This window comes from Carcharhinus amblyrhynchos, chromosome 6 (genome assembly GCF_965287045.1).
Source record: "Carcharhinus amblyrhynchos chromosome 6, sCarAmb.v2.hapA, whole genome shotgun sequence".
Taxonomy (NCBI): domain Eukaryota; kingdom Metazoa; phylum Chordata; class Chondrichthyes; order Carcharhiniformes; family Carcharhinidae; genus Carcharhinus; species Carcharhinus amblyrhynchos.
This window is the reverse complement of record NC_137329.1, coordinates 59,075,993-59,090,350: the sequence shown is the minus strand read 5'-3', so window position 1 is coordinate 59,090,350 and position 14,358 is coordinate 59,075,993. Positions and strand designations below refer to the sequence as shown.

General features: G+C 44.2%; 1 protein-coding gene across 4 annotated transcripts in view; it reads right to left on the bottom strand.

Annotated features, from left to right (window-relative positions):
* The window catches only part of LOC145343954 (excitatory amino acid transporter 2-like), a 181,092-nt gene that overhangs the window by 129,531 nt on the left and 37,203 nt on the right, over nucleotides 1-14,358 (bottom strand). The window contains exon 1 of one of the 4 annotated variants that reach the window (XM_080190530.1): nucleotides 3,903-3,971. The exons of the other annotated variants lie outside the window; for them this stretch is intronic. Coding sequence (XP_080046656.1) covers nucleotides 3,903-3,943 — 41 coding nt within the window. The 5' untranslated portion in view covers nucleotides 3,944-3,971. Of the gene's footprint in view, nucleotides 1-3,902; nucleotides 3,972-14,358 lie in introns of those variants that run through there. 4 annotated transcript variants of the gene reach the window in all.

Genomic DNA, 14,358 nt, shown 5'->3' with positions numbered 1-14,358 from the left:
TGGAGAAATCCATCTGGGTTGGGTAAACACCTTCCAGTTAGAAAATGGAGCTTGAGTGAAGTCCTGCTCAAATACCCAGAAGTTTTCTAAAAAGGGCTAGGAATGATAAAAGGAGCCAAAGCGATATTAAATATCAATCAGAATGCAGTCCTGCGATTTTACAAGGCCCATTCGGTACCATTTGCTTTTAGGTGAAAAGTGGAAACAGAAATTAGAAGATTTGAACAAGAAGGTATCGAGAAGGTACCTGTGATAACTTCAGCCAGGCTAATGAGGTTGGTTTGCTAGAATATGAACAACCTGACAAGTCCTCCTGTAAAGAAGTATACTGACCTGGAAAGAAATATCTGATGAGTCCTAATTGATGGTTAAATCAGTGAACCTCATTCTCCCTATTTAGAGCAGGTGTGTCAGACTCCCAGCCTGCATTCAGCAGGGAGCAATTGGAGAGCTGGCTGTAAACAGATGTACGGTATAAATAAAGTAACCTGGTGACAGGGCTTTCGCCTCCGTGGAGTTATTACAAACCTGTCCAGTTTGCGGAACAGGCAGCATCAGTGGTGCCTGATTTGAAGTCAGGTGGTTCAGTCCATCTTTGTGGGGACTTTAAACAAACAATAAACCATAATTCATAGCCGGACAAATAACCAGTTCCCCAGATTTAAATGCAAAGTTGGCAAGGGAACTCTTATTCTTGAAATTAAAAATGAGTCATACTTATTTGCAGTTGCAGCTGGATGAGGATTTGCAGAAATATTCCACGATCAATAATTTAAAGGGTTTCTATCAATACAAGGTTACCTTTTGGGATATCACTAGCATGCTTGATTTTCTGGAGAACAATGGAGAAACCGTTACTCGGACTACTAAGAGAGGACAAGGCGGCACCTTCGAAAGGATTGCCTGGGAACCAGTGGTGGTCATTATTATTGGCTGCTTACAATGATCAGTTGGAGCACCGGCCATGAGGGTGAGTGGCAAATGCAGATACCTTAAGTAAGCAACCGTTAGCAGACACCCCATTGGTGGTATTCCAAGTAGAAAAGACAGTAATGGCTATGAATTTTCTGGATACAATCCCAGTGGCCACACATGATATACATCTTCGGATGCAAAAGGATCCTGTACACTCAAAAATTAAACACTTAGTACTGATGGGGGAAACGGAAAGGCCAAATCCACCCTTACTGGAATGGAAGAGAGCAGCTCATGGTTGAAGATGGAATATTGCTATGAGAGGCATAAGTGATTGCCCTGAGTCAGGCCGTTTTGCTACGCTGGCTGAACTACATCACAGCCACCCAGCATTGCCCAAAATGAAGGTATTGGCCAGGAGCTATGTTTGCTGGAGCAACACTTGTGGGTCTGCACCAGCAATGCCAGCAAGGACAGAAGTTGCCACCAGCAGCTCCCCTATACCCATGGGAATGGCCAAGTAGACCATAGATTTGGCTGTATATAGATTGTGTAGCCCATCCATGAGCTCGATGTTCTTGATCATAGTAGACGCTCACTCAAAATGGACGGACGCACATAGGATACATTCAGTGACCAGAACAATAACAGTGAGGAAACACTGCACCTCATTTGCGAACATGGGATCCTCGAGGTGCTAGTCTCTGACAATGGACCAGCTTTTGCCAGTTAAGAGTTCATCTGATTCATGAAGTTGAATGCGATTCGCCATGTCAGGATGGCACCATACCATGCAGCATTGAACAGCCTTGCAGGGAGCACGGTCCAGACTTCAAAAGCTGAGTTAAGAAAACAGCCGGCAGCATTTATCCACACCAAACTCTCCTGCTGGCTATGCAATCATAGAACAACTCTCACCCCCACCCCACCCCATGCCACTGCTGAAATAGCACCCAGAGAATTCAACATGGGAACACAATTCTGCCCCAGATTAAGCTTGCCCAGCGGGCCAAGAACCAAGGAAAGTCCTCCCCAGCCACCAGCCCCATCTCTCCACCCGTAGTTAGGGCCTCAGAGTCTGAAATGGACACTGCAGATGAAGCTGCAGCCACTCCTCTGCTGCCTGATGAAGAGGGTGAACTGGAATTCTGGTGTTTGCATCATAGGTGATGCAAACAGGTGCCTTTTAGATACATTCCTCCCACATCGGATGCTGATGTGGAAGGAATGGGGATCCAGACCCAGTGCTGAAATGTTGAAAGAGACCTATGAGGCACATGGACCACTGAGATTCCTTAGATTTAGGGAGGGAAGGGGTGTAGTGACTTCAACGAGAGACTAGAGATTGGCCCCTTGGAGTATGAATTTCCTGATAGAGGCCATCACAAAAAAGATGGCCCTGATTGAGGTCATAACAGCCTGCCCAATCAGGGAGCCTCATTTAAATAAAACTGGGAGTGTCAGGCCTTGTAGAACTCCAGATTCTGTTGTTGTACCAGCAGCACTCTATGAGTGTAATTAAAGGGTATCTGGTGAAGCCAAACCTGTCTCTGAGGAGTCATTTCATGGTTGACTCTTAAATGTCCTATCAGGCCATTCAGTTCAGAGCAATTAGGAATGGAAAACAAGGCCCAGCCAGCAACGCTCACATCCCATGAATGAATAAAAGACTGAGATAACAGTATAGCATACAGCTCCCTCTGTAATACTCTCTGATATAATAGTATAGATTACACCTCGCTCTGTAACACTCTTGCATTTAACGACTGTGGGGTGACACAGTGGTTAGCACTGCTGCCTGATAATGCCAGGGACCTAGGTTTCATTCCTGGCTTGAGTCACTGTGTGGTATTTGCACGTTCTCCCCATGTATGTGGGCTTCCTTGGGTGCTCCAGTTTCCTCTTACAATCCAAAAGACATACGAGTTAGGTGCATTGACCATGCTAAATTCTCCTTCAGTGTACCCGAACAGGTGCTGGAGTATGGCGACTAAGGGATTTTCACAGTAACTTCATTGCAGCATTAGTGTAGGCCTACTTCTGACACTAATAGCTAAATTTATAAACTTTAAAAGTAAAGATTACACCTCACTCTGTAACACTTTCTGATATAACACATAGGTTACATCTCTCTTTGTCTTGTGGAGTCGCCAGCATTGGACTGGGGTAGGCACAGTAAGTCGTCTCACAATACCACGCTTTCGGAGCTTTGCCCCTTCATCAGGTGACTCACCTGATGAAGAAGCGACATTCCGAAAGTTCGTGCTACCAAATAAACCTGTTGGAATTTAACTTGGTGTTGTGAGACTACTTACTGTACCTCCCTTGTAATAGTCTCAGATACAATAACAGTATAGATTACACCTCCCTCTGTTATACTCTCTTATGTAACAGTGTAGAATATAGCTCCATTTGTGACATTCTCTGATATAACTGTAGAGATTAAAGCTCTCTCTGGTAAAGTATAGTATTGTCTAAAAAGACAGATCACTGTTCCAACTCTAGAACTCTCAGATATAATGAATGAATGACCACCTGCCACCCCCCGCTCCAGCTTTTTCACCTTCCACAAGGATCTACAATGGATTATTCTCAATTTGCCTGGATAAGTGCATCACATCATCACAACAACACACAAGAATTCAATGCCATCTCAGAAGAAGCAGCCCATTTTTTTAAACTGTACCACCACCTTAAACAATAATTCCTCCATCACTGACACACAGTGGCAGCATGGGTACCATCTACAAGGTGCACTGCAGGGAGTCACTTAGGCTTCTGTAGGGAGCCACAGTATATTAAGGGTCAAGTACACTTGCAGATTTACCAAGTCTAGGCTACCCACTAAACCCTCGGGTACATTGGGAGAGTGTATAATAGTGTTGATATTTGGGATTTCCCAATTGCCTGCATTTTATGTAGTTTCAAGAGATAGTGAAATGCTTCACAAAAAGACCACCAGACTAATATAGAAAAATGTAACAAACCTCATCAACAGGAAAACAAAATCCCAAAAGCCCATCCTCATGGGAAACTGTGATTGTAATGTTGACTGATGAGAATTCAACCACAGAATAATATAGACAACTATCCATCACGGTGAAGATAGATTATCCTTTAATATCTCCAGCTCACCTCTGTTCTGACAGGCTACACACAGGCATTTATTATTCTAATCCAGCTGCTCTAGATAGTCAGGTAATCAGAGCGTACACAAGCTGACCCATGAGGATACTGCTCATATATCAGAATCAACAGCAACTTTTATTTATATAGCATCTTTAATGTAATGAAATATCTCAAGTACTTCAACAAGAGTAATATAAAACAAAAGTAGGAAGCTGAGCCACATAATGAGATGTCAAGTCAAATGATTGAAAGTTTGATTAAAAAGGTAGGTTTTAGTGTCTTAAAGGAGAAAAGAGAGATAAAGAGGCAGAAAATTTAGGGAGCGAAGTCCAGAACTCGGGGCCTAGGCAACCAAAGGCACAGCCACCAACGGTGCAGCAATTATAGTTGGGAATGCATAAGGGGCCAGAGAAACATATACATATTAACATTAATTTTATTCATGCAGTACCTTGAAGGTAATACATCAACCCATGGTCTCTAATAAGAGTGTTATAAATCAAATGTTTGGAGTTTTGAGGAGGGCCGAGAGTGAACTGGAGAATACAATATGAAGTTGCTGATTTCTTTATAGAGCGACTGACTGGATAGCAGCTCTGTTAACCTATAAATGGGATTCTAAAACTGAGGGGTGATTTCAACTAGGCTTGCCTGAGATCAGACTGTATGAGCATTTTACTCCAGCAGAAAGTTAAATGGGGCAGGAAGTAACAGACACATCTGGGCAGCGATTCTCCCTCCCGCTACGCAAAAAATTAGTGCAGCGTTTTGGGAAATTCTCACATCAGCCAATTCGCAGGGTTCACGCATACATAACCATCCCAATGGTGTCTCCCAACACTGGATTTCCAGCAGCATCAGCTCCATGCCAAAATTGGCAGGGTGGTGCCAAGATTATTTAAATGATTGTTTTAATATGATTTAAATATCCTTAGCAGGCCCGGGACTGAAGTTTCTGGGCCTGTTAGCATCTCCTGCTTCCCGCACCTCCCCACCGCTTGTCAGAGTGGTTCACTCCAGTGGGGATTACAGCAGCTCCCCACTAACAGGGAATTAGTGGCCCGATGACCCCACTGGAATGAAAGGGGGGCAACTGGGAACCCGGAAGGTTGGGCAGCGGGAGGGGTGCCCCTTGATAGTGCCAGCCTAGGCTCCCTGGCTTTGCCCAACAGGCAGTGCCAAGGGGGTGGGGCCTAATGGGGGCAGGGCAATCAGTAGAGGTGGAGAGTCCCGCTGCCACTCTGCAAACAGGGTCTTTGAGGGAAGCAGGGAGGCTAGCGATCAGGGCGGGCTGGGGTCAGTTTGCTTGGGGGATTGGGACTGCAGGGTGGAGTGTGAGGGATGGCTTGGAGCTGACCTGGGAATGGTCAGAAGGCCAGCAATGCGGGGGTCGCAGGGCTGGCCAACAATTGAATTGGCCAGTGATCAGGAGGCCAGCAGAGTGGGATTACTGCTGATCTCAGTGCTGACAGATCAGTGCATGCACAATGGCCCACTCAGCATTATGCTGCCGGCCTTTCCAGCAGGGATAGGCCCTGCCCACTGATTTTTAATGATATACATACTAGTGACCTTTGCAGTGCACAGAGTGTGTGAGATTCTTCTCTGATCTCCCACTTAATAAACCAACATGAATTAGTCAGTTTTCAAGCAAATGTTTGAGGAGAATTCTGGGCCTGATCTCCTCAATAGGTTCAGTGCATTCACAAATGCATTTGAACACCATTTCTCAACTGTGTCTAATCTGATATCTTGCTGCAACAATCTAAAACTAATCCCACTACCTCACTCTCCCAATAGCCCAGTGTTTTCTTCTCTTTCAATTCTTTGTCCAACTTCCCAGTGAAGGATGCAATGTTATTTGCAACATCTTTTTCTTGTGGTAAAGAGTTCCACAGTCCAACTAAGGCACTTTGACAAACTGCTTTCCTTACATTCATACTGATTTATTTAAATTAATGAAAAAGAAAGACTTCCATCTATATAGAGCCTTCCTGTTACGATGGCCGCGGGGAATTATCAATCTTTCTGTGACCTTCACTGAATAAGGGCTCCCCTATTGGGCAAATGGAGGCTTTCCCAATAGGAAAGGAGCAGTAGGGATGGAGCGGAGTTAAACCAGCTGGCTCCACTTAGGCTGACCATTGACAGACTCGGACTGATCTGCAGCCATTGAACGGTGTGAAGATCTCACTGTAAATTAAGGGTGATTGGTGACAAAAGATTGGCCTCGGTAAGATTATTACATTGACGATGGGGAGTAAAGCGAGTTCTTTTTCTTCCTTCTGGACCATCTTTACCATTGAGACAAGTAATCCTCTGGTAAGAAATATACCTCTTTTTAAGAAACTTGAAGTCTGCAATGCAAGAATAGAAGACTGGGCCCAGCATGCAGAGTGCAGGAGTTACTTTTTTTGGGTAAACAGTATTGAGGGGGACAAGAGGCAGAAAGTGATCCTGCTGGTAGCATGTGGAGTCCTGACCTTCAGCGTAATAAAAAGCCTGACCTATCCAGATGTCCACAACTCCAAAACCTTTAATGAATTGGTGAACTTGGTAAAAGGCTATTATGAACCAAAACCTTCCATAAAACTCCAGTGATACTGCTTTAACACAGCAGGATGAACCCCTGGGATATCTATCACCAAATTTCTGACCAGGCTGCGAAAATTGGTAGAGCATTGTGAATTCAGGCTACCCCTAAATGATATGTTGCAACACACACTGGTCTATGGAATTAACAAGGTGACAGTCCATAAAAAATTATTGACAGACCAAATTTGGATCTAAAGTAGGTCGTTAAGATAGCTGTATCATTGGAGAATACAGAGAAGGGAGCTCAGGAATTACACGGAAAGTCAGATAGCAAAGTCCATCCCTTAACTGAGAACAATAGTATCAGTAAAATCTCCCCGAATCCCTTACAGCAGTGGAGTCTGGGTCGCATCACCAGGCGGTCTAGGGAAGTCAGCGACAGCCTTCAGACTCCAGGAAGCATATTCCAGAAGGTTGTAGGTGTCAGATGGCAGACAATTGCAAGCTCTGCAGAAGACCATAATCAAGGCTAAGAGATAGGGTCAGCTAAAACGCATGCTATTTTTAAAAAACGGCCAAGACAACTATACCTTGCTGGTATGCCTACAACCAGGAACAGGAACAATGCAATTAAATTGCATCTCCACAACAAAGGTTATCCACATAATGGTGGAGCTGTTAGTAAATGGGCACACATTAAAAAAGGAAATCGATATTGGGGCTGTGGTCTCTATTATCAGGGAGCAGACTTACAACCATCTCCAGGCTGGTATTCAACTCCTGAACATAGAAAGCACAAAGGCCAGACAGGCCATCTACACAGGCGAACAATTGCTGATAAAGGGCACTATGGTGACCCTAGTGACTTACAGATAGCACTCGGCTCAATTTCCACTCATTATTTTACAGGGGCAAGACCAAGCCTTATGGGGAGAGGTTGGCTCCAATGCATCAGACCGAGATCTTCAGGCTAGGCATGGGAGGACTGTACGAAACCATTAATAAGCACTCCGACGTCTTCCAAGAAGAGCTTGAGAAAATAGAGGGAGCCAAAGCTAAGATTTAAGTCGATCCCAATGTTACATCTCAATATTTTACAGTGAGACCAATTCCATACACCCTAGTGGAAAAAGTAGAGTCAGAACTGGTACACCTGGAAAAGCTGGCCAAACAGTTTGCAAAGTGGACCACATCTATTGTTCCTGTCCTTAAACTGGATAAGTTGGTCTGACTGTGTGGAGATTATAAGCTTACAGTCAAGAATTTCTAAACTTGATGGATACCTCATGCCCCGGATCAAAGACCTATACACCCAGATAACTGGGAGCCAAACATTTTCAAAGTTGGACATGAGCCATGTGTATCTACAACTTGAATTGGACGAGCCTTCCTGAAAGTATATCACTAAAAAATATACGATGCACAAAGGCCAATATGAGCACACTTGCCTGCCCTTTATGGTTTCATTTGCATGTGCCATTTTTCAATGATTCATGAATCGAGTATTACCTCCAAGTGAGGTAGCAGTGTACCTGGATGATAGCTTTGTCACAGGGAACTTCAGAATGCAAACACCTAGTAAACCTAGAAGAGGTCTTATTGCAATTTTTGGAGGTCAGGATACACCAGAAAAGGAAAACATGTGTCTTCCAAGCAAATGTCATGATCTATTTGGGCTACTGGGTGGATGGCAAGAGCTTTCATCCAGTGGAAGACAAGGTGACGACCATTAAGGAGGCACCAACTCCAAGAAACCCAACAGAACTGAATTTCTTCCTGAGGTTGGTGAATTATTATAGGAAATTTATTCCTAATTTAGCTTTTTTGCTGGTCGCCCTGCATACCCTGCTACGGAAGTATCAAAAGTGGTCTTGGGGGTGCCACAGCTGAAAGTTTTTAATGGACTAAAACAGCAATTTCTGTCCTCTATCTTACTGTCTTGACCCCAAAACGGACCTTATCTTGACACGCGATGCCTCCTCCTATGGGGCTCGGGTAGTACTGGCACAATGCCGAACGTTGAGTGGAGGTACTCCCAGATTGAAAAAGAGGGATTAGCAGTTGTCTTTAGCGCTAGAATGTTCCATCAATACATCTGCAGTAGACACTTTTTCATAGCAAGTGATCATAAACCACTGCTGGAGTTTTTAAAGAAGACAAGGCAATACTCCTATTGCCTCCACCTGGATACAACATTGGGCCTTGTTACTGGCAGCTTATGAATACCTCCTAGAGCACCACCCCGGGACCCAGATGACTAATACTGATGCACTGATTCTTCTGCCACTGCTAGGCAGCCTGGCTTCGTCACCACATGGGAGAGATTGTGGTGATCCTCAATTATTTAGACACCTCACTGGTACCTACAAGGCAAATCAAGGACCGAACACAAAAGGACCCAGTTTTGTCTAAATTTAAAAACATAATACCGTGTGGGGGATTCAGAGGACGGCCCTCAGATGAAATGAAGCACTTCTAGACAAAGAAAGACAAGCTTGGTGTTGAAGATGGCTTCACCCTCTAAGGTTCCCATATAATAGCCCTCACTCAGGGCAACATCCAATATTTGTAGAATTATACCATGCCCACCCTAGGATTTCAAAGATGAAAATGCTAGCCAGGGGCAAAGTATGATGACCCAGCCTTGAGGCAGACATTATTGACTTGATTCAACAGTGTGAATCATGCCAAGACAATTAAAAACTCTTCACCTCAGCGTCTCTACATCCTTGGGAGTGGCCTGGTAGGCCCCGGCTGTGATTGCTCGTAGACTTCACCAGGTCCTTTTTTGGACTCCCTGCTCCTGATTATGGTCGGCACACATTCCAAATGTTCGGAGACACACCAGATGAGCTCTAAACTATGACAAAGTTTCTGCACACATGGGATACCTGAAGTTCTGATCTCTGACAATGGTGCATGTTTTCCAATGGAGTCAAACGCACTAGTACAGCAATCTACCACCTGGCTGAACAAGTGATGCAGACTTTTAAGCTTGGCATGAAGAAGCAATCGGCAATGTGCATAGAGACAAAACTAGCGCAATTTTTAGTTGGCTACAGAACTGCCCCTCACACAATGACAGGAATTGCCCAAGTGGAATTGTTAATGGAACAGAGACTTTAGACAAGATTAAGCTTACTTCTGCCAAACCTGGTGGGGAGGGCAGAGTCCCCACAAGAGACCCAGATGAAGAATCATGATTCTGTAAGGACAGACAGAACATTCAAAACCAAAGACCCAGTCCATGTGAGGAACTTTGAGGACAGCCTCAGTTGGATTACATTGGAGAAAACAGTAGTTGCACTGCTGCCTCACGGCATCACGGACCCAGGTGCAATTCGAGCCTTGGATCACTATGTGGAGGTTGCACATTCTCCCCATGTTCTACATGGGTTTCCTCCAGGCACTCTGGTTTCCTCCCATAGTCCAAAGATGTGCAGGTTAGGTGGTCTGACCATGGTGAAACAAAAATTGACCTTAGTGTCCCAAGCTGTGTAGGTTAGATGAATTAGCCATGGTAAATGTGTGGGGTTATGGGGATCGGGCAGAGGAGAGGGCCTGGATAAGCTACTCAGTCAGAGAGTCAATGCTGGTCCAATGGGCCGAATGGCCTCCTGCACTGTAGGGAATCTCTGATCTTATGAAAACGGGGCCCATGTCATATAAAGTCCAAATTCAGGGCAAGATTGTCAGAAAATACCTGGACTACCTCCTAAATAAGGAGCTCGGGCCAGCACAGGCCTCATTACTAGCTAGAAAGATGGCCACTCAGGCCATAAATGGAGGTTAACACCACGCAAGTCCCTCTATGCGATGAAGGTATGGACTATGATATGGAAGTGAAAGAAACCAGTGCACCTACTGAAGCGAGACCTCAAGAAGATCCAGAGTCGGTGGCTTTGAGGCGCTCTCTTTGAAAGCAAAGATCGCCCATCCACTTCATACCACCTGATCCCATCCTGCCTCCCACTGACACCAGGCCAATAGCTAAGTGAAGAAAAATACCACCCCCCACCCTGCCATGGCAAGGGTGCGGGGGGAAAAGTGGATTTGAGGGGGGAAGGATATTATGATGGCCATGGAGACAATCAATAGAATGTTGAATACAAACTCCCCTATTAGGCGAATGGAGACTCACGCAATAGGGACGGAGTAGGGGGGGTGGGGGGGAGAGGGGGTTTTAAAACCAGTTGGCTCCACTCAGGCTGGCAATCGATTGACTGGGGATTTGCACTCTGTGGTCACTGAACAGCATTCAGATATCGCAATAAATAGAGGGTAAATGGTGATGAAAGACTGGCCCCGGTAAGATTATGATACTTTCACAACCTCAAGATGTCACAAAGGACCTCCGACAGAGAAGTACTCCCTCCACGTTGCATTAAAGTGTCAGCCTTGAATATGAGCTCAAGCCTCTGGAATCAGGCTTGAACCCAGAATTGTCCGACTTAGAGGCCAGTGTCGTACCAATAATCCATGACTGACATATTAAGAAACCCCCTTTTCCTTTCACTGATACTTCGACTGGAGGAAATAATCTTTCCTTATTTACTTTATCATAACGTTAACAGACGTTATTAAATGGGGGTGGGGAGGCAGTGGAACAGTGGAAATATCACTGGATTAGCAATCCAAAGATCCAGGGTAATGCTTTGGGAATCTGTGTTTGAATCCTACCACCGCAGATGGTAAAATCTGAATTCAATAAAACTCTGGAATTAAAAGTCTAATGATGACCATGAGACTATTGTAAAAACCTATTCATTCACTAATATCCTTTAGGTAAGGATATATGCCATCCTTACCTGGTCTTGTTTACATGTGACTCCAGAGCCACAGCAATGTGGTTATCAACTGCCCTCTGAAATGGAGGGCAGTTAGGGATAGGCAATCCTGTAAAAATGAATAAATAAAAAAAATCTTCTCTTATTGTTTCTCTTTTCCACTGGAAATCTTCCCAGTTTCAGAAATCCCTTTCCCAAACCTGTAATCATCCTAATGAATCTCTGCTGTATGTTCATAAATGAGCCTCTCCTAGTTAACACCATGAAAACAACCAATCAACCTGTCATTTCACTCAACTAAGCCCAATAGCACAATCCCCACAGTTGGCATGTCACGTGATGGCACCTCTTCACACAGGTACAGGCCTTCAGTGTTCCAGAAAGCTATCACTCCTCATAGCATTATTATAATGGCAACTCCCATTTGATTTTTCTTTCATTGCTTGGACATTCAGGCTAAACGCTGAGCAGTATGTTTCAAGTTCTAAACCTGAATGCCTGCCAGGAAAGATCTCTCATTGCTCTGTCATCTTGTTACCAGTGGGTATATCACTCAACTATTCTTTTACATGTCAATCACAATGGCTGTAAAGAACAGTTGCCCAATTGCAATTGCTTCCCTCTCCTTTCTGGCCAAACTTTAACATTCATACTTTCTTCAAAGCTGTGGCAGATTTCCATTGTAACTTTGAAGGAAATACGTCAGAGGCCCACTTGCAATGCTTCAGTAAGGGTTTTAATCATGTTGTCTATTGAACGTGGGTCCAGCTACAGAATGCTAAAGATGGGGTCAGTTACAGTTCTCACCCTAATGTCTCATTGCCATATTGGATCAGGCCTGACCATGCCAATTGGCTACAATGCCAAGGCAGAGAGGAAACCATCTTGTGCGCAAAGGAGTACATTCCGGCGGGGAGTTAATAGCTGCTGTGTGAGAGAAGACGGGAAAAACATATTGAAAGAGGAGAAAAAAAACAAGATCCTCAGGGACCATGAAGGGGGCAAGTGAGTTGCTTTTCTTAAATAAATTGCAGTTACAAACAGTAAACATGAGAAGAGGAGAGAACACAGCTTTTATTGTTCATGGCCCAGCAGGAACTAAATGGTGAGTGGAGCCAAGCCAGTCACAGGCTGTGTGGAAATGTCGCCTCATCCCCTTTTTGTTCTGATGGTTAAATGCGGCTCAAAGCTAGTATTGTTGCTCTGTCTTGGCACTGGCTCAGATGGGCACTAAGGCTGGCAATTAATGGTCTCGCTTTGCTGAATGAGTTATGGTAACGGCAGGTCTGATGGGGAAGTAGAGGCCCTGACTTTCCCAGGAACTGAATAAATCCGTGCTCTGAGTGAGCTGCAAGCCTCATGCAAATGGGTGCAGGAAGGCTCTGCACATGACAGTGCTTAGAGGTCAGAGAAAATCTTACAAACTCTCTTGGAAAAACCCTGGTTACCCTAATGAAAGTGTCTAGGATGTATTACCATAGTGACAAGTTCCCTTTTAACTGGATTCAAGGGGGTTTTCTTCGGGCGGGGGGCGGGGCGTGAGACTTCCGTTCCCTTCCTGCCACAAACACTAATAAAGTTGTGATTTCCCAGTCGTGATTGACTGGGCAAAACTCAGGCCATTGGGACAGGGCACTATGGATTAAGTTTTATCACAATAAATACACTATAAGGAAAATTGTTGTTGAGGCGCAGATAAAAGTCTCGAATTCAGGCCATCAAGTTTCATTTGGGGTGTATTGGAATAAGTTCATCTAAAAATGTTGGCGAGGATAATGGCAGGACACAAGTCTTTCTGCTTCTTAAATTCTGGTGGTAAACAAAGAACGTTCACTCATTCAAAACCTTTTCCAACAAACATTCCAGTGAAACTCATGTGAAGACTGGTCCCGACGGAAAAAGCGACAGCTAATTTGCACACTGTAAACAGCAATAAAATACTGATAAGCTAATCAGTATTTGTTATATTGTTCAAGGTTTATATTGGTCAGGGTAGAAAACAGAACCCCGCTCTTCTTCGATGAGTGCCATAGGCTTTGTTGCGACACCTGAGAAGGGAGATAGGGTTGCAGTTCAGTATCTTATCCGAAAGATGGAATTTCTGACACTGTATATAGTGTAGTGGCAATGATATTGGATTAATAATAGAGAGCTGCAGAACATGATTTCAAATTGCACCATGGCATCTTGTCACAGTAAAGGAGGGAGTAGTAGAGGAATTGAATTGGATTAGAACACTGCAAGAGGTGTACTTTCAAAAGGTTGGCATTAGTCAAAGCTGACAAGTTGAGAAGGACTATTAAAAAAGAATATGGGATCCTTGGCTTTATAACAGGCATAGAGTGCAAAAACAAGGAAGCTGTGCCAAAACATAAATTTCAAATGGAATTGAGAATAGAAAAGGAAGGGGGTATACAAACAAACACAACTGTGAGGCAGAATGGTATGTTAAAAGGAGCATCAAATGAGGCCATATGGGTTGAACTCAAGAACAAAAAAAGGGATGATCACACTGGTCAAAATGCACCCAAACAGTCAAAGGGAGATAGAAGAACATATATGGAGGCAATTCTCTGAGAACAATAAGGCAGTAATAGTGGGATACTTCAACTAATCTAACATGAACAGGAATGAAATCTGTTTAAAAGGTATGAGAAGGAGAATTCATTCATGCATTCAAGAGACAGTAAACAAACTCAAGCAAGAGAAGGATCAATTTTGAATTTAGTTCTGGGGAATTAATCCGGGCAAATGAGAGGACCAGCAGTGAAAGAGCATTGTAATTGTGGTAATGTGGCCCCTAAAGGGATCCTTACTCGAGAGCCACGTGAACAGGCTGAAGTCTATGGATTGTCAAGGCGGGAAGCTGAGTCAATTAGGAGCAAGGGCATATATCCCAGGTCAAAGAGGTCTCGTAGTTGGAGCCAAAGAGGACAGTTGTTCAGTATTTAATAACGCTACTGTCTTTGTTAATTCAAGCCGCATCAAGTCA